The 25,833-nt window shown below is 42.1% G+C and overlaps 2 protein-coding genes and 1 pseudogene across 2 annotated transcripts in view; 1 reads left to right on the top strand and 2 right to left on the bottom strand.

The window, feature by feature from the left end:
• The window catches only part of DNHD1 (dynein heavy chain domain 1), a 105,838-nt gene that overhangs the window by 22,970 nt on the left and 57,035 nt on the right, over positions 1-25,833 (top strand). Inside the window, 9 exon segments of the mRNA XM_006870307.1 lie at positions 14,507-14,772; positions 14,857-15,100; positions 19,595-19,752; positions 20,218-20,380; positions 20,383-20,709; positions 22,864-22,991; positions 23,096-23,294; positions 23,640-23,734; positions 24,320-24,527. Coding sequence (XP_006870369.1) covers positions 14,507-14,772; positions 14,857-15,100; positions 19,595-19,752; positions 20,218-20,380; positions 20,383-20,709; positions 22,864-22,991; positions 23,096-23,294; positions 23,640-23,734; positions 24,320-24,527 — 1,788 coding nt within the window.
• LOC102813334 lies at positions 5,930-7,293 on the bottom strand (annotated as a pseudogene).
• Positions 12,162-12,667, bottom strand: LOC102812951 (ubiquitin-conjugating enzyme E2 variant 1-like). The gene is made up of 2 exons (XM_006870283.1): positions 12,645-12,667; positions 12,162-12,486 (listed from the first exon to the last, which is right to left on the bottom strand). Exons 1-2 carry the CDS (start codon positions 12,665-12,667, stop codon positions 12,162-12,164), a joined length of 348 nt encoding a protein of 115 aa, XP_006870345.1.

The raw sequence follows: 25,833 nt of genomic DNA, 5'->3' as shown, positions 1-25,833 counted from the left end.
CAAAGAAAGCAACTCTTGATTCATACCACCCATAAATAGCCACTGTGAACACTTTTTCTGTATATTTTTTCTAGTCTTTTTTTCTTACACATATACAAAATGGAATCATACTTTACTTATTGTTTACTAGTCCTTTATAATAAAGTTTTATTGTTAATTGAGTGATAGTTTGTTTACATGGGAGAACATCAGTTTTACACTCATCCTATCATATTTCATTTCATTGCAATGATTACAATCCCCTCCAGGCATTATCATTTAACAGTATTTGCTTCTACTCCCTCTGGTTAAGCCAGCCTCCTGGCTGCCAGCACACAGCCTTTCTCTTTTCATTAGTCTAGAGTCCTCAGATGCTCCCTCTCTCCATAGCATCATCTCTGCCTCCATCTCTGGTGACACAGCTTCTCTGGTTAAGGTCCCATATTCCACTCATGCTCTTATCCCTTGATGGTCCTAGGGTCCTCTGTTCCTGGAATGTAATATTAACTGTTGTTGTTGAGTGCTGTTGAGTTGGTTCCGACCCATAGCGACCCTGTAAAGGGTTTTTGAAGAGCAGCTGGTGAGCTTGAACCACCAACCTTGCAGTCTAGCGCATTAACCCACAGCACCATACCAGGACTCCTAAGATTAACTACTTCCCACTTTATGTTACAAAACTTCTACCTTTACAGTTGTGATCATTGCAATTATGTTTACTAGTTATTTTTTTCTGAATAATAAATACTGAGCAATGCTCCATACTGTTGCATACTCTTCTATATCTACTCATCCCACATCACACAGTTATTCAGTACAAAAAGATATGGGGCCCTAACTCAGATCTTTGGTATCAAACTCTGCTCTTTCCACTGTATTGCTTGGATACTTTCTTTGGGAAAAAAAATCATTCCGGTTTTCAGCATTTCTTTGCTTTCCCTACACCCCTCCTCAGCTGTTTTCATTATCTTCTCTGACAGGAGTTGCAAACTCAAATGTCTACAGGGCCCAAGCAGGAGGTAATGACAAGTGCAATGGGTTAACTGCAAGACATTAGGAGGGTAGAGATTGTAATCTGGATATTGCCCAGTGTGGTCACCCACCTTATTTTTCAGGATTTCCTAGAAATCCACATTTTATTGGGAAATTTCTTGATTTTAACTGGCTGGCTCAAATTTTTATTAGTATACTGTGCTGGTAAACTCTTTGTAGCGTAGTGGTTACGAATTGTGCTGCAAACAGCAAGGTCAGCAGTTCGAAACTACCAGCTGTTCTGCAGGCGAAAGATAAGGCTTTCTGCTCCCGTAAAGATTTACAGCCTTGGAAACCCTGTACAGGGTCGCTATGGGTCAGAACCGACTCGATGGCACTTAACAACAACAACAACATTTATACAGTTGTTCCAAGTCAGTTCCAAGTCATAGCAACCCTGTGTAGGGTCAACCTTGCGGTTCAAACTGACCTTGAGGTCCAGTGCTAACTATGACACCACACACCATAATATGAAAAATAAACTCCTTTACAATAGAAAGTTGGAATCCTAGTATGGCACTGTAAGATAAACACTGAAAGATTGGCAATTCAAACTCACCAGCAGCTCCTCAGAAACCCTATACAGGATCATTATGAGTTGAAACCGACTTGATGGGACTTAAAAACAGCAACAATAGAAACACATGTTGGCAACATTTTGTTAAAAAAATACACATTTTACTATTAGTAAAACGGTTGCAAATATATGCAAATACAATGTATCCCCAGTCATAAACTGTGTTTTCCAACACTTTCTAGAGAAGAGTCTTAGTACTAGAACATTTTGCCATCAAATTAAGTAGTGATATTATTTAATGTTCTTACAATCTGAACAGACATTTTCTGCTGTTTGAAACTGAGAAAATATAATCAGGTAACCATTTTTCTCATCTGGCAAGTGTCAAGCTCAAGGACGATCACATTAAAGTTTTGACATTAACTTTAGTTGACGCTATCTTATTAGATGTGAATATCTTTTTGATATTTATAAAAAGATAAATCTGTTACAAAAAGAAGCAAAGAACTGCCTGATTTTTATTATAAAATATTTTGATGTATATTTCAGTTGGACTGGTGTTGAAGTTAGCTTAGCGATACAATGCAAAGAATGAAAACTATGTTTATGTTACTTTTATTTTTTGGCCAGGGCACTGTATATGGGCAAAAGGGCCTCTTGAGAGTGTGAGATATGAACAATATGACCAGAAAGAGGTAGTATAGTGGGAAGCAATATGACAGTGAGGGGATTCATAGGTAAGGGAGAAGGAGATGGTCTTTCTTGCCTCTATGTAAGAAACTTTGAAGAGGTAGAGAGTTGGGTATTATAGGTTTGACAAGAACTTTTTTTCTTTGTGAAATGTCTAAGTCAAGGAAACCTACAATAAAGATCTATACTATTAATATCTTTCAGAGTTGGATTCATATTTTAAATATTGCTACTAGAAGTAGATATGTTGTTATACTATTACATGTCTATTTGAAATTTAAGCCCTGGTTGCCTCAGAAATTACAGATATCTCATGTTCCTTTAACGTAATTAATAACAGATTTCTATTCCTAAGTAATTTTTAGCTCTCTCTTACTTTGGCAGTGAAATTACTACTAATTTGTGTTTTGTCTTATTGGGATATTCCTTTCACGAAATTACATTAAAAATGTACTCGTTTTTCTCTCCACTGTTCTGAATGATACACAAATCAACTTTGTATAATACTGTATCACCTGAGCAATTTCATGGGTCTTGGCTCCTAGAATCATAGTTCTTCAACTTGTTTTGTGTTTTGGAGCTCACCAAACAAAAAACCCCACTAATATTCAAAGCCAGAAAAGAAGTAACAGTATCAAGCTCCACAGAAATGGAAACTAAAAAGTTAGGGTAAGCACTCCTATCTCTCAAATAGCTGTGTATCCTTTCATCTCTACTTTTCTCTATGCATCAGCCCTCTTAACCAGCTGTCTCTGCTTCTTCTCTGCTTTCATTTTCTTGTTGGATAGTTTTACATGATTTAGAATTACATGGTTCTATGGCACCAACTCCATCCTTGTCTTTATATTACTGTTCACTTAAATTTTCTGTGCAGGTGAGTGACTTAGTTCAAATTCTTGTGAAAAGAAATCTGATTGATTCAGGCCATCTTATAGATTTGAATGATGTGCCCATAAGGTATGGCAAGGAGAAGAGATCATAAAGTACATTAACTGTAGTTTTAGCTACAGGCAAGGGCAGTTCCTTTGAAAAGGATGTGTATGTCTGTGAGGAGTCTATAGTGTTCAGTTCTCCTTGTACCTGGCTATAAGCATATATTATGTGAGCCTGAAAATGCAAGTTGGTTTGGTGTTATATCTTCCTAACTAAAAACATGTTGTTCTTAAATACTGTTGAGTTAGTTTCAACTCATAGTGACACTCTATAGGGTTTCCAAGGAGCGGCTAGTGGGTTTGAACTGCCAGCCTTGTAGTATTTATCCTACAGTGCCATACCAGGACTTCAGCTAAAAACTGGATAAGTAAAAAGGGCAATTTATTGCTTACATCACTTAGGAAATCCATGGATGCAGCTGAATTCAGGTTCAGCTAGATTCAGGACTCAGAAAATGCCATCAGTTTTGATTTTGTTTGTCTCTTGGGATTTTTCAATCACTGAGAATGGGTTCAACTGGAAGTAACAAGAGCTAACATTGGCCTAAACAATAAAACAAATATGTCACAAAATGAGAAGTTTTTACATAGACGGGTCAAGAGTTGGTTCAGTGACTCAAAACTATCAAGTGCCAGGTCCTTTACATCCTTCCCTCACTCCTACCTCTTTTTAGTTATAGGGAAGGACTGATCCTTTTCAAAAGGAGTGTATGGCAGCAGTAGTTTTGCATCCTCAGTCTTATTGTCTGATAGTTGCAAGATAATCTGCGGTGCCAAGCATCCCATTCTTAAGCAAAATCAAGGGAAGAAAGGAGACAAAGTTGGCAAGAGAACTTTCCTTGCCTGACTCACTTTTTATCAGGAAAGGAAATCTTTTCCAGAAACTCACCAGCACATTTACTCTCATATCCCATTGGAAAACTCTGGGCATTGTGGCTACCTCTAGCTACAAGAAAAGCTGGGAAACCCGTGACTCGGTTTCTCATGGAAGATGGGACTTGCCAAATCCCAATAGAAAAAGGGAGAGGGAGATGATAGCTACTGGCTAGTCAACCAGTATGCCTTCAGGAGTTTTCGTCCTCAGAGGACAAGCAGGATAATTAAATTAGCACCATCTCCATGATCATTTCATACTATATTCTCTCCCTTCTAGCCCTCTTTTAATCTTAGTCCCACAAGTAAGCATCTACTTAATGTCCACCAGCAGTCCTTATGTTGATGTTCTTTTAGTGATTTTGTTTGTCTGAAACTCAGTCTCTACCAGTTTCCTTGGGAAAGCTTGTGGGAATAAAGTTCTTATAAAATAACTTTTGAAATTCAGTATTGCTAAAATCATAGCCACACAACTTTTTGCCTTGCGTATCTTAAATATGCTATTCCATTTCCTTCTAGCTTTAAAAGTTGCTATCAGAAAGTCTGATAATTTAGATTTCTTTCCCTTAAAAATCATTTGCTCTTTTTGCTTCTAGATGCCTAAAGTAAAGTATTTTCCCCCCTTCAAATCCATTCATTTTACATGAATATGCCTTGGTATTAGACATTCTAGGCTAGTATTCCCAGGTATGTTCTTTCAAAATGGAGTTTTAAATTAAGTTTTTGAATGAAAGATTTTAGTATCTGTTCTCTTCTTTTTTCTTCAAGGACCCCTGTTGTTTATATTTTGTTGTTGTTAAGTTCCGTCAAGTCTATTCTGACTCATAGTGACCCTGCATAGGATTCTAAGGAGCAACTGGTGGGTTTGAACCACCAACCTTTCAGTTAGCAGTCCAGTGCTAATCCTGATAGCGCCATACCAGGACTCCTGTTGTCTATATGGTGACGGTGTGTCGTGGAGTCAGTTCCGACTCTTAGCGACACTGTACAGGGTTTCTGAGGCTGTAAATCTTTACGGGAGCGGAACGTCTCATCTTTCTCCCATGGAACAGCTGGTACTTTCGAACTGCTGACCTTGAGGTTCACAGCCCGATTCATAAATATGTGTCCCTTTCACTTGAAACCTTTTTCCAAAAAAATCTTTTTTCCATAACACTTTCCTTTTTAAGTTTACTGTTTGTTACAGCCTTTTGATCCAGCAGGTGACCTAGGCACTAAATGTCCATTCACAAGCTTAGTAGAGTTACTTTTTGAGCTGCCTTTATAGTAGCCTGGGTGGGCATATAATTTTGCTACTCCAAATAATATTTTTTTCTTTAGAGTACAAGTCCTTTGGATACTTAGTCCCATCAATTTGGTTCAGTGTAACATACTAATTTCTAGTACATACACTACTGAGGATACTACAGGGGATACAAGGCTTAAACATATGATCCTAGAAGATAAAACCAATTTTTTTCTTTTAAATATTAATTTAAGGTTTATCTTAACATTTCAGTGACACACAAAAAATTGGTTTACTAAGGAATCCTTTTAACAGCTAACACTTCAGACCACAGAGTTAACATTCGGTTACACACACCTTACAACAAACATTACCTGGATCTGTTAAACAAGTTAACATGGAACTAGAAAAGAATGACTAGCTCTGCTTTTAGTCCGTAAAGGATCACTTAGAAGTAGAAAGAAATCTTAGCTTCCCCTATTGTCATGTTGTGCAGGTTTTTAAAATGTTAACAAAACTAAAGAAAAACAGTTCTTGAAAATATATTATCAGAGGGAATGAAGAGAAAGTATCGAACATGTGTGCAAGTGACTGCTCAGGCAGAACGTAGTCAACTCCCTCCATGTACAACGTGCCATCATCTCCTTCCAGGGCCAGCATTGCTTCAGTGGTGGCTGCGTCCATCTAGTTATCTTCATAAATTCCCAGACCAAGTGTAATCATCTTGTAGATCTTGTTAGCATGTGTTTGAGACTCTTCTAGAATAAAGCCAGAAGATAGCAGTAGAACAAAAAGACCAAATCCTTCACAGACTTGTCATTCTTGTAAGCCTCTTTGGCCTTAAGATCTCAATAATGGAACAGTTGGGGTTTAGCATCTTAGCTGCCATATAGCCCATTTTCCAGTTGTCTCTCAGAGCTCAAGCCTTCATGATTCTTTCCACGTTTGCCACCCAGCCATATGTGTTTGTGACAATGCAGCACAGGGACATGACCAATCGGTTTGATATCAACATTTTTTCTTTTTTTCTCCAAGATATCGCTCATGATTTTGCAGAGGTTTTTAAACTGTTTGTTTTCTCTCTTCCTATTTATTTTCTCCTTTTCATCGTCTGGAAGTTCCAAGCCTCTTTGGTGACCAACACTAAAGTCTTCCCCCTAAATTCCTTCAGCTGTTGGACACAGTACTCATTTCTAAGTCATGCTTCTTGAGATATTCCACAAAGGCTGAGTTAGCAACGTGGTCCTTGGATTTGCTAGTATGAAGATAAGTTTCTGGTTTTCCTTCATTCTGGTGCAGTAGTCCCAAGGTTGTTGTTGTTTGTTGTTTGAGTGCCGTGGAGTCGGTTCCAACTCAGAGTGACCCTGCACAGGGTTTCTGAAGCTGTAAATCTTTATGGGAGCAGAAAGCCTCATCTTTCTCCCATGCAATGGCTGGTAGTTTCGAGCTGCCGACCTTGAGGTTCAGAACGTATAATATCTTAACAGTTCTGAAAGCTTCTTCCGATTTTGAAAGTCTTTTTGTATTCTATGCTCAATGTTTTTAGAGAACTACTCATAAAACTTTTTGTATTTTCTTTATCTTTCATCAGTTAAGTGAAGAGTTCTTAGCACTTTTTGACTAACTAAATTCTTTCTGATAACGTTCAAATTTTGGCTTTGTTGCAAGAGAGAAATCTTCAGAGTCTACCACACCTCAGATGAAATTCTCAGAGATCAGTTCCTCACAATTGCGCATGATGAAAACTCCGTGTGCATACAACTTAATTTTGTCTTTTTTTTTCTTCCTGTTTCCAAGTAAGTCAAAGGGAGTACACCTTGGGACAAAGGAAGGAAGCCTCTGAATTCTAGTTTTCCTGCAACTGGGAATGCTTCCCAGTCCAGTGATCTTCCCAGTCATTAGTCAGGCTCTTATAGCATTCTCTATATTCTTCATTGGTTAATATCATCAGAATTTCTGATCTAAATAGACTTTGTTTTGTAGATTACCTCTTGATCAATGTACTTTCCCTTAATCATCTTGTCACCATCCTTCATCAGAATCAACATCTTCTCTTTCAGGTTTGTTATTGGACTCCTCTCTCTTTTTTTTTTTTTTTTTTTCGTTCTCTTTTCTTCAGTTTCATCATCAACTCATTTCTTTATCTCCTTCTCTCTCCTCAAAAAGAATAATTGGATAGCCAACAAATTGAAAGTGTTTCTTCATTATCTTCTTCATTCTTTTTTTCTCCAAGTACTTAGTTTAATCTTCTTTCAGATGTAGGATAACTTTTGTTCCACGATCCTTAAGTTCCGTTGTGTCAGTCCTAACTGTGACCCACCAACTGTGGATGCTCACGCATACTGCTCATCAGCGTTGTTTGGTAACCACTGTCACCTTCTCAGGAGATGTTTGTGCCAGCCTATAAAGTTTCCGTGAGTACTTTGGTCCCCAGCTTGGCAATGGTAACAAGGTTATTGATCCAGTCAGCCTTGGTCATATCAGTTTCTGTGTCCACAACTGTGAGAGTTTGGTCTTGCTTAGGTGTGATGAAATTAATATGCAGCTTTTTCCTAAATCTAGCCTACTGGTGTCTGTCAGGCTTTAGTACCTGATGTTGTTCAGGATATCTGATAAATCTGAAATTGTTGTTGTTGTTATTATGTGCCATGGAATCGGTTCTGACTCACAGTGACCCTATACAGGGTTTCTGAGGCTGTAAATCTTTACGGGAGCAGAAAGCCTCATCTTTCTCCCACAGAACAGCTGGTAGTTTCGAACTGCTGATCATGAGATCAGCAGCCTGATTCATAACCACTACGCTACCAGAGCTCCTTAATCTGAAATTAGCTCCTTCCCCCAAATCTCTCTCTTCTATAGTGGAAGGTATTGATGATTGACAGCATCAACTGGACAATTTCGGCATGGAAGGCAAACTCCTCCACCCCCTCCTTCTCCACGGATTGGTCATGGGTCTGGGTCTCCTAGGGCATCTTTCCAAACGGACCGCACAGCTCCACAGCACAGCAATACCAGGACGTAGAAACAACAACAAAAATTCTTTTTTCCCCCCTAACTTTTAAATTATCCTTCTTTTCAGCTTCTTTTTCTTTTAAGGCATTATTTGTCTTTATTTGCTTTCATATTCTTTTTTTTATAAAGTAATATTCTTCTATATGATGCAACTGAAGTTCAGCAAGTTTATCCTGAACATCGCTTTATATAAGAGGAAGCTCATTTTAACACAGAGGTAATTTTGCCCTCTGCTGGTTGCTAGAAGCTTCTACACAGTGGACCTTTGGAAATGATGTTTTTCACCTGAGCGTTAGATGAAGTCAATATGTGCATTAGTTATGCACTTCTTTTTGTTTTCCTTACCATTTTCTTAGATTATTACTATTATTGTGGCAAATGTGTATCTTATGTTCCCTTTGAAGTTTCCATTCTGAATTTTTTCTTTTATTTCTAATTTTTTCCTGAGTCACAATATTTCTGAGTTTTTCTAATTCTGATGTATGTTGTTCTTGCATAACACACCCTTTTCCTCATGCTTTTAGCTTGTTTGAAATGGTAGAATACAGTTCTGAACCATTTCTTCAATGCATTCTTTGTCTCTGGGAATATTTCTAGACCTTATTCTCTCCCCCGGCTCTTGTTTTTTTTTTTTTTTTTTTTAAATTTTAAGTCAAGGAAAACTTTCTTTGTAATTTAATTGAATTAAGAACAAAATAGGAATGAATTTTGTAGCTTCCCCCCCCCTTTTTTTTGTAGTTTATATATATGTGTATATGTGTGTTTTTTTAAACAGCTGTTTATTGTGAATTGAGTGCTAGTTTACATGGGAGGACATCGGTTTTACACTCATCCTATAGTATTTCATTTCATTGCAATGATTACAATCCCCTCTATGCATCATCGGTTAACAATATTTGATTCTATTTCCTCTGGGGGTTTTTTGGGGTTTTTTTTAATGTACACAAAAACATTCAGGAACATATAATCATTTAAACAATCACAGGGCACATTCTGCAAACCTGCCTCCTAGCTGACAGCACACAGACTTTCTCTTTCTATGAGCCTAGAGTCCTCAGCTACTTATCTCTCCATGCCATCATCTCTGCCTCCATCTCTAGTGTCACTGCTTCTCTGGATAAGGTTCCTGGACTGTAAGATTAACTATTCCCTGCTTTTTGTTACAAAACTTCTTCCTTTACAGTTGTGACTGTTGCAATTTGTCATGATAACAATTACTATTAAATTATAAGAATCTTATCCCCATCTCCTTTCACCAGATCTGTCTAGACAAGATGAAAAATATTCAGTGGAGATTCTACCTTCCCCTGCACACTCTGTACATCCATCCGATCTGCCATCTTGTTTGTTCTCCTCCCCAGCACACTCTGAAACTAAACTGTCTCTTGAAAACTTGTAAGCCAGTCACTTTGTGCCTTTATAGCCACACACACCCCCATTTGAGGTATCCAATGTCTAAGTTTCCCATCCATATCAACCCTGTATACAGAAGGAATAGGATTAATACTTGATGTGAAGACTCCTTCCTCTCAGTTGATATTTTGAGCTACTACATCCATAAGTATAGGTCAAGTTCATCAAATTGTAGCAATTTACATTCATTTCCTTTATTAAAATGAAAAGTTTATCTTCCTTTAGTTGAGTTCTGATCATCAAGCCATCAAAGTTAGGTCAAATGGGTACTATCTACAAGTTTGAGTGTTCTTGTGTATCTCCCCTCACTTCATATCAGTTAGATGCTTCTCTCTCAGCTCTATCCCTCTGTGGCTATGTCCTTGTTGATGGGCTCAGGAGTCCCCAGGTCTCACCACACTTACGACCAACCAGTCCTTCCTCATCTCTCTCTCTCTCCAGGTTAACCGGAGTTTATGGAACATGATCAAACTCAGCCCATACCTTCATTGCTGCCGTTCCCCCACCTCCACTCACCAGTAGATCAACATAGCCACCGGCAAGCTTATATGCCTGCTCATGTGTTCCATTTGAGTTTCAGTCTTGGAAGGGTCCCCTTCCTTTCATCTTTGCATTCTGATATTGATTACGCTTCTATTCAGTAAGACAAACATTGGTACTGGTTAAGGCGCAGTACAACTTTGGTGATGGTAAAACACCAACAGTAAACAAATAATTAAAATGCATTGCATTCTAGGACAAGAAATCCTGGTGGCACAGTGGCTAAATGTTCAACTGCTAACCTAAAAAAAGACATGTTAAAGAAATCAGACTTACCTAAAAGACAGTCGGGAGGTACTAATGTCCCTCACATAGATGACTGCACCAGCCACTAAGAGCTCCTTTGCCTTTATTCTTGAATGCACATTTAGAATATTACTCAGGTACAAGCCTGGTTATGTCATTCCCTGCTTAAACAGTTATTGTTGTTGTTAGGTGCCATTGATCCTTTCCGCCTCGTGGCGACCCTGTGTGGGGTGACCTTATTCTCTTTTAATAGCTATGTGTGGGGTTTGATGAAGTCCTGGTGTTATGCCATAGGATAAGCACTGGACTGCTAACCCCAAACCCCACCAGTCGTTCCATGGAAACCTTATACAGGGTTGCTATGAGTCAGAACCTATGCATCAGCATTGAACAGTAGCAGCAATGGGATTTGCTAATGATACCTTTCATTGCTTATTTTAGTTAAATTCATTTCCCCAAACTTTTAGAAGAACACTTGGTTCAGAATAATTTTCTAATGCCTTAGTTACCTTTTATATTGTTTGTTTGTTATTATTGTTGTTGTTAAGTGCTGTTAAGTTGGTTACAACTCATAGCGACACTGTATAGGGTTTCTGAGACTACAAATCTTTACAGGAGCAGAAAATCTCTTCTTTCTCTTACAAAGCAACTGGTGGACTCAAACCACCAACCTTGTAGTTAGCAGTCCAATGCTTACACTACAGATTGTTTTTTTTATAGTATTAGAAAAAATAGTGTCTAGCTTACAGAGACTTTCTGGTTTCTGCTTCCCTCCATCACTTTATCTAGACTTTTTCTTTACTTTTTCTCTATTGCTTCTATTCTGTTAAATTTTTATTCTATTTCCAGCACCTTCTTAGTGCTGGGCTCTGTGCCAGAAGGGAGTCTGAAGGGTTAGTTTCAAGAGCTCAGAAGATGCAGACTGCTTCTGCCCCTATAGACCTGTATTCATTTCCTAGGGCTGTTTCAACAAAGCACCACAAACTAGATGGCTAAAACAAAAATTTGTTCTCTCTCAGTTCTGGAAGCCAAAATCTAGGTCTTGGCAAAGCCATACTCCTCCTAAAGAATCCTTCATGTCTCACCCTTGCTTCTGGTGGCTTCCAACTGTCCTTGGCATTCCTTATCTTGTAACTACATCACTCCAGTCTCAGGTTCCATCTTCCCATGACCTTTGTCCCTCTGTGTATGCCATGTGTTTTGTTATTGTTAAGTGCTGCTGAGTCAGTTCCAACTCAGAGTGATGACCCTGTATAGGGTTTCCAAGGAGCAGCTGGTATGTTTGAACTGCCGATTTTGTGTTTCGTAGCCCATTGCTGTTCCTACAGCACGGCACCAGGAGTCTGTGTGTAGTTACCTCTTTTTTGTAAGCACACTAATCATTGAATTTAGGATTCCCCTAATACAGTATGACTTCATCTTTACTTCATTATATCTACAAAGACCCTATTTCCAAACAACTACCAGGGATTAGGACTTGGACATATATTTTTTTGTTGCTATAGCACAATTTATGTATTTCAAATGGACACAAAATTAGTATCATTTACAGTATCTTAAGATAACTTGCCCTTGAATGGGAGCTTCCTTTCCAGTACTTTAAGGTCTACAAGACGCATCTACAAAATTTACTACTGTGGAAAATGAAGACTGCTTAAATCGAATGAGGGTGGGGACAGGGGAGGGCCTGGGGTTTTTCTTTTGTTTAGTTGCTGTAACACTGTCCTTCAGGTGGTTGAGGGAGTTTCGTATTTTCTTTAGACATCATTAGGCGCCAAAGCTCTTGCAGGACAACTTTGATGCTATATGACTTCTGACATTTTGCTAGCACTGATAGGGCTCTTGGGTCCACCAGTGCATTAGAACTATTCACTCCATTCATGTTAATTTTTGTTACAAATCTTACAAAGGGGCGTGCTTCTGGGTATTTAGGTCCACATTCTATTTTAAGGCTGTATATCCGGTTTTCATAAATTGTCTGAGCCCGTGGTGACTTCCATCTTGCGTCGCTGTCGCTCGAAGGCCGGCCCCTTCTTCAGGACTTGGACATATTTTTATAGGGGACCAAATTTAACCCACTACAAAATCTTACCTCACCTATTATTGGTATATAAAGTCTTGCATGTCTACCTTTTTCCAAATTGGGCTCTGTTTTCCAGTAAACGCCTTCTGTCTTGAGTCTGCCTACCTCTGGTCTATCTGGTGACTCATTGTTTCCTTCTGCTTCTTTCCACAAATGGTGATATCATGTGAGTCTTGAGGCTTTAGGTGGTTTGTTCCTATCTGCTTGTATTTTAGGGTTTATGAAGATCCTTTGTCCTCATATTGTTGAAAATTTTATTCATATGTTTTTTGTTTTGTTTTACTGTTTAACTGCTCTGTGATTTTTATGTGGTAATGTGAGAGATTTCAAAGCTATACTGACACTACCACCATCTTCCCAGAACTCCTTCTAGCATTATTTTCAAAGATTTTTCTTATGTGGAGCAAAGATTGTTAGATGTTGGAGGCAAGGGCGAAAGCAGGAAGACAAGGAAGGAGGGTACTGAGAGAATACAGGGAAAGATGGTGGCGACTTGGGCTTGGATGCAGCGGGCAGTGTTAGAAGTGGGGAGAGTTGGTTGGATTCTGGGTATATTTTGAATGTAGAGCTAACAAGATTTGATGATAGGTGGATGGTATTGTGATGCGGTGGGTTAAGCACTGAACTGCTCATTGCAAGGTCAACAGTTCAAACCTTACTAGCCACTTTGTGGGAGAAAGATAAGGCTGTCTGTGCCCACAGAGATTTACAGTCTCAGAGACCCTATATAGGGTCTTTATGAGTCAGAATTGACTTGAAGGCAGTGGGCTTGGGTTTTTTGTTTGTATGTGAGGAAAGAGTCAAAGTTGACTTTACAGTATTTGACATGAACAAGAAGAATTGCATTTCCATTTACTAAAATTGGCATATGGTAAGAGGAACAGTTTTTGTGGGGAGAAATCAGGAGCTCAGTTTTGGACCTGTTAAATTGAAGTTGGATATTAGATATCCAAGTGGAGGTGTGGAGTCGGCAGTTGCTTAAATGGGATTGGAATTCAGGAAGAGATCCGGGAGGGACATAAATCTGGAAGAAAGCAGATGGTGCTTAAAGCTACGAAACAGGATGAGCTCTCCTAGAGAGTGGGTGTAGACAGAGACAAGAAGAGAAGAGATCTAAGGACTAAACCTTGTTTAGGTGTTGGCAGTGTGGATATAATTTCTGAATATTTGGTGGTCTTTCTCCTTTTTGTACAAAGTTTTTGACACAAATATTGAAATTTGGCATACAATCAGCTCCTTAAAAAGTTAAGGGGGAGTCCAGGTTCAAGGATCTCCCTTAAGGCAGGTATTGAGAAATGGCATGCTCAGTGTCATTTCCAATTTCCCCTCAGCATGCATTTCTAGAGGTTGGATTGCTACTGCCTCCATTTCCCAGAGACCCTGTGGTTAGGTGTCATGATTTAGAGTCCTGGTGTGAGAATGTAAGTTAAGCACTGGGCTGCTAACCATAAGGTTGGCCGTTCAAACCCTCCAGCTGCTCCTTGGAAACCCTCTGCAGGGTCTGTATGAATTGTAACCAACTCATTGGCACCTAACAACAACACAATTTGATTTACATGACATTTCAATTGAGGATTCAATTAAGCAGGGCATATGCCATCCATTTTGTTAGTGCAGATTAGAACAGTACATCTTTACAGTTGATTATCTGACAGTGACATCCCAATTCACTGAGCTTTAGATATATATTCTTCAGCTCTCCCAATTGGTCTGCAATGCATTTAATATTCCATAGTAGTTCCCTTCCTGCTTACACTTACCAGAGTGGCTTCTGTTCCCTGTACCTGAATCCTAACTAATAAATTCCCTCAATGGGTCTGGTGTTCTCTATGTATGATGTAGATGTATGAGTAAACTCACTCATGAGGAGGGGGTATGAGTTATGTACTTACATGCTTAGGGTGAAGAAGAAGGTGGTGTGGGCTCTCGAGGGTACTGATGGATAATTATAGCATGTAACCCACTAGCAGAAGATGAAGAGGATGACTTGAACTTGGAATTCTTGACGTCCAAGATCCAGGACCAGCCCAGCAATGCTGTGCGTATCTTCTGTGGCCAGGATATTGCATTGGTGTGGCCCTGGAAGTCTTTCCCAATAACTGGAATCTTGGAGGTCCGCGGGTACCACCTGCGGGGTCAATACTTACCTCCCAACTATAAGCAGCTGCAGGAAGACCTTGACAATAACCTTCAAATCCAGCAGGCAATGACTATACAACAGACTCTGATGGAGGTGAGAACAGAGGTTTGAGGAATGGGATGAGGCCATCAGTTCACAGTCACCTACTTCTGCCCTAAGCTCCTTGTCTGCTCTTAGGGTGCACTGTCAGAAGTGCAGGAATTCTGCAGAGAATATCACTGGGTAACAGGCATTTATGAATTCGTGCAAGCTTGGGGGCCTCAGCAGTTGGACGCCATGAGGGGCTGCCCCATCAAGAATTACACATCCCTGGTGAGCCACCTGAACACTTGGCAGGCCCAGGTCTCCACAATGCCTATCGAGTTGATTACAAAAGGCAACCTGCTACTGCTGAGCTGCCATGAGATACAGGCAGAGATGGGTGAGTTGCTTGTCTTCCTTTCTTACCTCTGTTCACTTGGCCTTCCTTGGGTCAGAAATGTTCTTCTAGGGACCTTTAGTGCAGGGCTCTCATTGGATCCACAGAGCCTCTCAGAGCTTCAAGTTCCAGATTTTTCCTTTACAATAACAAAAAGTGATCTCTATGTGGTCACTACAGAGGACAGTCTGTCTGGACTCTGCTCATTCCCTACATTCCCTAAGAATCATGGTCCTGCCATTTGACACTTTCTATTCTTATGGTGTGGAAGTAGTGTAAACCAACTGTGATTGAAAACATTCTTACTCTGGTCCTTAAGCTACTGAGCTTAGATTTTGGGAATCTGGAGCACTGCTCTCCCCACAAGTAGCAGAATCAAACTTTACATGACAATTTGAATGAGTAAAAAGTTGAGATTCTCTTTCACTGATCTTGGCTTTCTCTGTAGTCCTAATTTCTGTTGGTGGTAAAAGAAAAGCATAAACTCCCCAATTAAAGAAAGCACTTTTCACTTAGTCACTTTTGGTCTGATTCAGTCTATCTTGAGTCTCTGTCATTTCAAAATTCTTCCTATGGTTCAGGGTGGTTTTATTCTCAAGTGTTCTCTGTTTACTTTCCTTCCTAAAGTAGCATCTAGCCTTGGGGGTGGGCCCCTGGCTGTGTGCTTTTCTTTGTTAGCTTCTACGCACTGCACTGCGAACCACAAGGTTGGCAATTCAAACCCACAAGCTGCTCCTTGGAAACCCTATACAGGGTCGCTGTGAGTCAGAACTGACTGGATGGCACTTAACAACACCAAATAACATGACGTTTGTTGAAGATTTATGCATCCTTGTTTGGTCCCTGCCCTCCTGACATCACTGCTTCTGGTGCTCATGAATCCTGGGCTGCTGTAACTGGCTTGTGGTCTCTTGGCCTAATTGGGGCCAGAGTGTCTCCCTTTGCTGATTTGACCCTACATGTCTCCTTCTGGCCTTGCAGATCCTTAGAGCTTTAGTGAATCCTTCATCCAGTCTTAGACTGACCACAACTTCTGCTTCAGGGTTCTTCACCTCTCAACACAGGAATCCCATCTGGACCTACTGGCTGTCAACTCTTGGCGAGCTTCCGTATCCTCTGCCATTTGGGAACTGTAGGATACTTGGGAGCATTACCTTTGACCCTCTTTCTGTCCCAGTGAATCATGCCATGGTTTCTACTCTGTTATAGCTATCTCATGTACAAGAGCACACCTCTTCTTGTCATTGGTCTCTCCTTGCCATTGCTGACTCCAACTAGGCCAAGGTCCATTTGTAGGTAGCCAAGGGTTTCAAGGCGTCATCTTTTTTTTTTTTAATGTTTTATTGTGAATTATGTGATAGTTTACATGGGAGAACATTAGCTTTACATTCATCCTATCGTATATCGTTTCATTGCCATGGTTACAATCCCCTCCAGGCATCATCAACCAACCAAAGGGTATACTCTGCAAGCCTGCCCCAGGTCATCAGCACACAGTCCCTCTCCATCTCTGGGTCTAGAATCCCCAGCTTCTCCATTTTTCCACGCCATCGTCTCTGCCTCCATCTCCGGCGTCACTGCTTCTCTGGGTAGGGTCTCACACTCTGCTCTTCTCCCATGATGGTTCCAGGGACCTCTGCTCCTAGACTGCAAAGTCAATCACTCCCCTCCTTTTGCTACAAAAACGTCCACCTTTACGTTTCCAACCCTTGGAGGCAGTCCTGATAACAATTATTCACCATTGTACCACAAGGGACCTATCCCCATCGCCTTTCATCAGCCTCGCCCAGACAGATTGAATACTACTCAGTGGAGATTCTACCTTCCTCCACACCCTCTGGATCTAGGCTCATTCTTGAAAGCTTGTAAGTCAAGGCTTCATCTTGTTCTTTCTTATCTTTCTCCTTTCCCATGGATGTCTCATGCTGTTGTGTACTAGTTAAGAGCCTTAGATTAGAAACTGAACTTGGAGAAGCTTACAGTAGAGTAATCTTGGAAGCCAGTGATATGTTCTTCTAGGGAACAGAGACATTCTTCTGTTTCCTCACTAATCCCCATGACTGGCAGGAGTTGGGAGACATTGGAATTGGTGTCTGAAAAGAGTTTGCTTGAAAGTGCCTGCCTGCTCCTACCTTTGGTCAACAGATGAAGCACATGCCTTATCTTATGTATCTTACGGGTCTCAAAAACTTCCTGCAGTTCCCCTTGCTCTGTGTACAAGGGATGCAGATAGCAAGGCAGGAACGGGGAGGACCTGTGATTAGTCTGTTTTCTTTCTGGCCTGTTTTAGGTAGGCTTTGCTCCACTGCTGCTCAGCACATCTGTGTTCTCTCTCTAGCTTGTTAGCTTCTTGCTCCTGAGTCCAGGATCAGCTGACCTTTTTAAGAACCAGATCTAGAGAGAAAAACACAGAGTTTGGAAGTCTGACTGTTTTTCACTTGTTTTATGACCATGTTGTTGTTGTTGTTAAGTGCCGTCAAGTCGGTTGTGACTTAGAGCAACCCTGTATAGGGTTTCTGAAGGAGCTCTGGTAGCATAGTGGTTATGAGTCGGTCAGCAGTTCTTAACTACCAGCGATTCTGCGGGAGAAAGATGAGGCTTTCTGCTCCCATAAAGATTTACAGCCTTGGAAACCATATACAAGGTGGTTATGAGTTGGAATCAACTCCACGGCACATTACCACCACCACCACCATGAGTTGGAACCGACTCCATGGCACACACCACCACTACCATAGGGTTTCTGAGGAATGACTGGTAAGTTTGAACCACCGACTTGCAGTCCAAACCGACCTTTCAGTCCAGTGCTTATCCTACAGTGAGTGCCACACTATAAATGACTGAAATTCACTTAAAAACATTTTGTAACATGGGCATAATAATACTTAGCTCATATGGATTATAGTGAGGAGATATTATTTGTAATACTCATCCTAAGTCCAGCATGCAATAGGTGCTTAATAAATTTTTCATGCAACTTCACATCCCACTGTCTTCTCCCATCCTTTTCACTGTTGTAATTTTATATTCTTATTCTCTAGCTCTCTTCAACAATGAATGGCATAATTATCCACTTTGGTCAGTTGGTCTCACTAGAAACCTGGATGACCTTTTATTCCTCCCTCTTCCTAACCTGCCACATTCAACTTATTTTCGTGTCTTTTCCACTTTCACATCCTCCTAAATACCTCTCAAATCTGTTACCCCGTCTATCTCCAACTTCCAATCCCAAGGAGCTCTGATATTTTATGAAGCTACTCCCGTTGCTCCCTGTTAACATTCAGTGTCACTGTTGAGTTCCTGTCTGCCTTCACCTGCTTGATTCTGTTTCAAAAGCAGCAGCATTGCAATGGGCTGGATACTGTCATAGAGAAGAGGAGTATTTTTTAAAAAGATGAGCTCATATCCTTAGGGTTCTGTTCAATTGACTGTACTCCCCAACAGTATCCGTCTTCCTGGGCATTCTGAGTCTCAGTTCTTAGTGCTCAATCCTCTTGGGCACATCCTCCAAGGCTCCAAAACTGTCTCCCTGATATCTCCAGTGTCTCAATTATCTGCCTCAGGGACTTAGTCTGCAACATTATAATTTTAGAGATGCCATAAGGAATAAGCTGGTTTACTTTTCACACCTTTGTCCCTCTGAGCATTAACTACTCAACACATTCAACTCCAATCACCCCCTCTCTGAGGAAGTCTTTTCCAGTCTCCTGAAGCTTGCTATGATAGGCTGAGGACTCCTGGTCCCTCACAGAGCAGTTATCACATTGGCTTGTGATTGTTTACATGAATGTCTCTGCCACCATATTGTGAGCTTCTGAGGGCAGGGACACTTTCTATCTCATCTATTTACTCTTGTCTACCCCAAGCCATGGTATTTTCAATAACCTCATATGCATGCGAAAGCTGGATAGTGAATAAGGAAGATTGTAGAATAATTGATACTTTTGAGTTATGGTGTTGCAGGGGAATATTGAAAGTGCCATGGGCTGCCAAACGAACCAACAGATCTGTGTTGGAAGAAGTGCAGCCAGAGTATTCCTTGGAGGCCAGAATTACCAAACTTCATCTCTCATACTTTGGACATATTGTCAGGAGGGACCAGTCACTGGAGAAGGATATCATGTTTGGTAAGGTCAGAGAAAAAGAGGAAGATTCCCAGCGAGATGGATTGGCAAAGTGGCAGCATCAGTGGACTCAAGCATGGCAATAATTGTGAGGTTGGCCCAGGATCGGGCAGTGTTTCGTTTTGCTGTGCATAAGTTCGCTATGAGTAGGTACCAATTCGATGGCACCTAACAACAACAAACCAGTGTCACAGCCCCCAGGGAATAGTAGCTGACCTGTATACTGAGCAGAAAGCTTTCAGTCAATGTGGGAATGTGTTCATAGCTGGGTTTCCTTTCCTTTTGAGCTCTGCTCCCTTACTCATCCCAAACATTTTCCCTGTATCCCTTCTGTTCATGTAGCCCCTAACACCTAACCCTTTCCTGTCTCCAGAATTCAAGCTGGACAGCATCAGGAAGGACATCCTTGCACAGGTGCAGGATGAGTGCTGGAGCCGCACTAAGCAACTAATGACAGAACTCACAGATTTCATGCAGACCTTCCAAACCATCAACTCTGACATTCATGCCATTGCGCGGTGCTCCCAGAAGGTGGGTTCTCCCCTATCCGACTTATCTAATTCATCCAGGGCCCATCTTTCTCAGATACAAAGCACACTCTCTTCAGGTCTCCCATTGGAGCGTGATATTCCTAAACTGTGTTCTGCTCTTTCTAATGCTCCCTGTTTATGTGGTCCTCAATTTCCTCATGTCAGGGGGCCCTGATGTGGTGAGAAAGATCTGCTCCTGCTTTTAGAGTCACAGTCCAGTTCTTTGTAGCACTCAGTCAGACAGGGATTATTGCCCATCATCTGGGTGATGGTCTGGTGGGTAAGGATTGTACTGCCTTTAGAGAGACCTGGTCAGACTGCCCCTGCTCCCAGCTGGTTAAAAAGCTGCTGTTGGGGCCTAGAATCTCCAGAGAGTGATAATGCACCACCACGACCAGCCCTGCTCAGACAAAAGGGCTGCGTGGTGTCGTGGATGGATGCTGAGCTCACACTGTAGCCTTTGCAGTTGAATGAGGCTAATGAGCAGTACAATGAACTGGAAGATCGAGTGGAATACATACGATCACTTCATGACCTCATCCGGAACCAATTTAACCACTTCAGTGCTGAAAATGAGGCGCTGGATATCTCGGTGAGAGGGCAATTCTGAGAGACACCTACGCTACCCAGTTCCCCTCCCCACAACCACATCTACTTGACTGCCCTCTGTTTGCCTTCCAGCTGCTAGACACATGGGAGGCATTTCAGTTTGAGAAAAGCCAGGCCTCAGAGTTCCTGCTCAGCAAGCGACATGCCATTGTACCCAAGCTGCAGCAGCTGATGGCAACTGCATTGGCAGAGCTGGAAAACCTGCTCGAGAAGGCTGTGTCTGGTCCCTTCATGGACCCTGCGCAAGAGCTGAGGAGCACTGAGCGCCAGCTCATCTCCCTGGAACGTCAGTTCCAGAACACAGCCAGCCACCTCAGTGAAATGCACCATGCATATGCCACCTTCACTGGTACTGAGCACCCCACCCCTTCCACCAGCACTGTGAGCTAGACCCTTCTTTCAGGGTCTAGCTCAGGCTTGGGGCTCAGGGTCCTGTGTTCCCTGGCACCCTAAGCAACTCTCAGGAATCACATGTCTTCATTAGTCTCATTTATAAATGAAAATTGCAGAACAAAATCCTTCATATATTGGCTATGTCAGGTGTTATACTTAGAGTAGGAATACAGGAGATTCAGCAATTTGGTGGGGGAAGCAGATAGTTTTTTTGTTTTGTTTTGTTTTGACTATTCCTGTTCCATTTTAATGCATATTTGCTATTAATCCCCAAGTTTGTATTTACATTTTCATGTATCTGGAACTATCAGGTCTGCTGTTTCTTACAGAGAGAATTATCTGTCCAATATTTGATAGTGAAATAGCTTTTATCAAAGAGTATACAGATCTCTAACTAGATCTTTTGAGTTGAGACAAAGAGACATTAGAAGAGATTAGATTTACTATAGTTTTATATTTTGTTAGGTCAGCTCTCTCAGCTTTTAATATTTTAGGACAGACAGGATAGATGCTGTTCACATGTATAAGATTGTCCTGTTCATGATTCCCTGCATTTGGGTGTTTTTCTCCCATTCAAAAAGTAATAGTAGTAGTAATTAGGTGCCATCGAGTTGGTACCAACTCATAGCGACCCTATGTACAACAGAACGAAACACTGCCCAGTCCTTGGCCAACCTCATAATCGTAACTAGGCCTGAGTCCATCTCTGCTGCCACTGTGCCAACCCATCTCATTGGAGGTCTTCCACTTTACCAAACATGGTATCTATCCTTCTCCAGTGACTGGTCCCTCCTAATAATATGTCTGAAGTATGAAAGACGAAGTTTGGCCATCTTGGTTTTCAAGGAGCACTCTGGCTGCATAGTCGGTGGCTGAGGCTGCAGGCAACAGATGTGCCCCAGCCTGTGTCTGCTGCTGCTGCGGGCCTCCCTACTGGCCAGTGAAGGACAGTTGGAGCCCATCCAGGCAATAACTTCCTAAAGGTGCTGTTGCTCGTGAGAGCCCCACCATTTAGGTCAGCTGCTTCACTGTCATTCTAGAAAAGTCCATTCAGCCCTCCTGAGTTGAGAGTGTCTCTGTCAAGTCTGGAGAAAGTATTTAAGAAAGCATACTGGAAAAGTATACTTAAGAAAGATTTAAGAAAGTATACTGGGATTCAAATGAATGATGATACTAGTCTTAAAATGAAAGCATTCAATCTGGTCTCAATTCTTTTGAGTAAACTGAAAACCTCAGCACTATAATTATGATTAATTATAAATTACTTTTGACACAGATCTCACAGCTGATCATAAACCAAAAGTTATGAACCAATTCAGTAGCTTGTGAGATGATGGCAGGGAATTACTGCCAAAGGTAAACACAACAGGGAGCTCCACCTTTTACTCTCGTGGTTTTCCCTGTGGGCTGAACCTTTATTCATATGCATTTCACTTAACTCTCCTGGGGCTGATCCATTCATTCATTTAACACATATTTGTCATCTAATATGTACCAGGATTCTGATAGGTACTTGAGGTAGATCAATGAACAAATGATTAAAATTGTTATATATATAGACCAGCATCTGGTTCAGGGAGAAAGACACTAAATTGTAAGCATAAAATATAACTTGAGGTATGTACCGTGTTAGAAAGTTATAAGTCATATAGAAACAAAAATAGAGCTGGATAAGAAGGGTCACATGCCAGGGGGAATAGATAGCACTTTTCAATGAGGCCTCATATTAAGGTGATGCTCGAGCAAAGACTTGACTTTGGTGAGGAACTGAGTCATGTAGTTCTCTGAGGGAAGAGTGTTCCAGAAGGAGTGAACTGTCAGTCAAAGGCCCTTAGCAGGAGGGAACATACCTGGTGTATGTGAGCAAAAATAAAGGGTCTGATGTAGCTGGAGTGGAATGAGATGCACATTTTCCTGAATACTCTGTCCTTAGGATAACAGCCCCTTTGGTTGAGCACCCGCCTCCATTTTTATACTAACATTTTGGACCCTCTCCCTCCCCACCCCCCTAGTTTCTGGACCCTCCTTTCTGCCATTATGGGCTCTTAATTGACCATCCATCCCCATGCCCCACCACCTAACCCCAGGCCTCAGACAGCCTATCCCACAGGAGATGAAAATCCTGTGCCCTTGCCAGCCTGTGGGACCCGTCCTATTGTGCAGCAGCAGCGCATCTGGCACCTCTACCGAGTCATCTCGGAAAACATCAGCGAGTGGAAGTGCATGGCTTTTTCCAAGGTGCCAATACCCTTACTTGGAATTCCTGCCTAGGAATGGAGGGTCTGCAAGGGTGGAGGTGGGGAGGATCTCATAATGAGAAGTGAGAAGCCCTCTCCCTACAGTTCAACCTGGTTATGGCCCTGGAAAAGACGGATGGCTGGCTGACAGAGGCAGCCCGTATGAGCACAATCCTGGGGCTGCAAAGCCCAGTGCTGCACCGCTGCATGCGCATGCTGGAGGAATTCCGCAGCTACCTACCAGTGCTCACCAAGCTGGGCAGCCTCCAGCTGCAGAACCTCCACTGCCAAGCCCTCCTACGAGGTGTGTTTGGTTAGAGTCAGAGGGGAGGGAGGGGCATGAGGAAGGATGTAGGTGCTAGAACTTTGTTGCAACTTTGTTCTCTGCTCCTCCTACTGGAAACCCCTCTCATCCCTAAATTGCCCTGTGCCTTCCTCTTCTCTAACCTCCCTTCTTACTTAGGCTAGGCTTTGGGTTGGAGACTTAACTCTGGGCTCTGAAGTATGCTAAGGGCGTGGGAATCTGGGCTCTATATTGTGCTCTGAGATATGTACTCTCCCCTGGGCTGGATAGGACTGGACTCTGGGATATGGGCTGACCTCTGTCAAATATAGGATGAAGCTCTGATACTGTCCTTTCTACCTCCAGTTTTAGGGCTAGAAAGTCTCACTAATCTGGACCTCCTAACACTAGGCCAGCTACTTACTTGTCCATTGCTGGAGTTTGCAGATCGAATCAACCAGGTGGGACCCACAGGAGGAAGTGGGGTGATCCAAGTCTAGAAATTGTTTGCTAAACTCTAATTGAACCAGTTAAGATCCAGCAGCCCCTTCATACAAAGGAGCAGTGGATGTTGGAGTGCAGTAGGCAGGTTGACATTACTGATCTGCATGGGGAGGATATGAATGTTCTCCTTAAGCCTCCAGACGAGTTTCTGATGCATCGTTCTGGACTCTCTGATCAAAAGTATGTCCTACTTGGGGGAGGGCAGTGGTGGGTGGCAACTCAGAAGCTGGAGGCACACAAGATGACAGATAACCAGCCCTACCAACACTTACCCTGTCCCAAAGACTTGGTTCATGATTGAAATATAGTCTGTTCAGCTGGAGCCTGCAAGAGGGTGGGTGGGCTCCAAGGCTCTGGCAGGAGCCCTGGGTCAGAGAAGTTAGGATGCCACTGATGCCATCTTTGAAACCAGAAGGTCTCACTTTTCTTTCATCCCTAAGACCTCTACTCCTCTGAGCTCTGGCCCTTGAGTTGTTCCCCAGGCTCAACCCTTAAGTCCCAGCCATTACCCAGTCCTGATTCCTGAGACCCAACTGTTCCAGATCTGGCAATGCGAAAATGAACGAATCCATGCCCAAGACGCCCTCCGGCGACTTCAGAGGTCCTGGGAAGCTCGCCAACTGCGCCTGCTCAACTTTATTCTGCGTGTACCCTACGAGCCCCCAGCTGCAGAACGATCCAAGAGACAGATGCTCCGTAGTCCCCAGTGGGATGTAGTAAGCAAGGATAGTGGCACCTTCATCCTTTCAGGTGAGACCCAATCCTAGTGGCCCAGTGAAAGCCCCCTGCTGGAGGCCATTTTCATCCACTGCATCCACCACTGTCCATCCTTACTTACAGAACAGACCAAAACATCTGACACAGTGTCTTAATATCCTTAGGACTCTCCTCCCCCAAATGCCTGGCTCCTTTAGCAAAGATCCTTCCCTTTCTGGTTACACTCAGAAATTCTTCATGATCACCTTTCTACCTTCAATACTGTGTTCTCTAGATTACACCCTCCTGTCTAATTTTATGACCCATTCATTCCCTCATAAAACTCACTTACTTCCTCTGTGCCAAATATAGGAGACTCTTAAGACAGACAGCAGCGCTGTTTCTCAGGAATCCAGTAAGAGACAGGTAGCAATACAGACATAGATGCAGGCTGGAACACTTTATTTAGGGCAGTAAAAATCTCAGAGAAGGGATTGGCTTTGAAAGACCAGGGGGATTCAGAGAAGTCTTCCTTTAGGTAGAAGCCCTCATGCTGACCTAGAATGAATAGAAATGTGTCAAACTTGCAAGGTAAGAAGGACACAGGGAAGGTATATATGTACAGGCACCCAAGATGGTGTCATTGGAAAGTTGGCAGTAGAGGAGAAATCCTCTTATTCAACACAACTGAAACTCAGCCGGTTAATCCAAAAAGTTAGTTAAATAGGGAAATCATAAACTAGGATACAAAGGAGACTACTGGCAAGATGGTGGACTAAGCAGACATGCTACATAGACCCTCCACAGCAAAGCTACAGGAGACCAAATGAAACAGACACAGAGGACAATCCTGAAACCCTGAGCTTCAGAGGAAACGTTAGAGAAGTAGGTTGCGTACTTATTGGGAGGACAAGCTGTGCAGGGGCGGTAAAATGAAGAGACTGGCTCCTGAATTGACAGCCAACCAGACGCAGCACAACCATCTTGAACTTTTGTGAGCAGCTTTGGAGAGACAGGAAGATTGCACAGATTCACATGCTATTGTTAGGTGCCACAGAGTTGGAACCAACTCATAGCCACCCTATGCACAACAGAACAAAACACCGCCTGGTCCTGGGCCAACCTCACAATTGTTGCTATGTTTGACCCCACTGCTGCTGCTACTGGGCCAATCCATCTCATTGGGGGTCTCTCTCTTTTTCTCTGACTCTCCACTTTACCAAACATGATGCCCTTCTCCAATGATGGACCCTCCTGATTTTATGTCCGAAGTATGAGAGACAAACTTTGGCCATCCTGGCTTCCAAGGAGCATTCTGCCTGTACTTCTTCTAACACAGATCTGTTTGTTCTTTTGACAG

This window comes from Chrysochloris asiatica, unplaced genomic scaffold, assembly GCF_000296735.1.
Source record: "Chrysochloris asiatica unplaced genomic scaffold, ChrAsi1.0 scaffold00140, whole genome shotgun sequence".
NCBI lineage: Eukaryota > Metazoa > Chordata > Mammalia > Afrosoricida > Chrysochloridae > Chrysochloris > Chrysochloris asiatica.
Note: the sequence above shows the minus strand (reverse complement) of the source record. Positions and strands in the feature narration are given on the sequence as shown.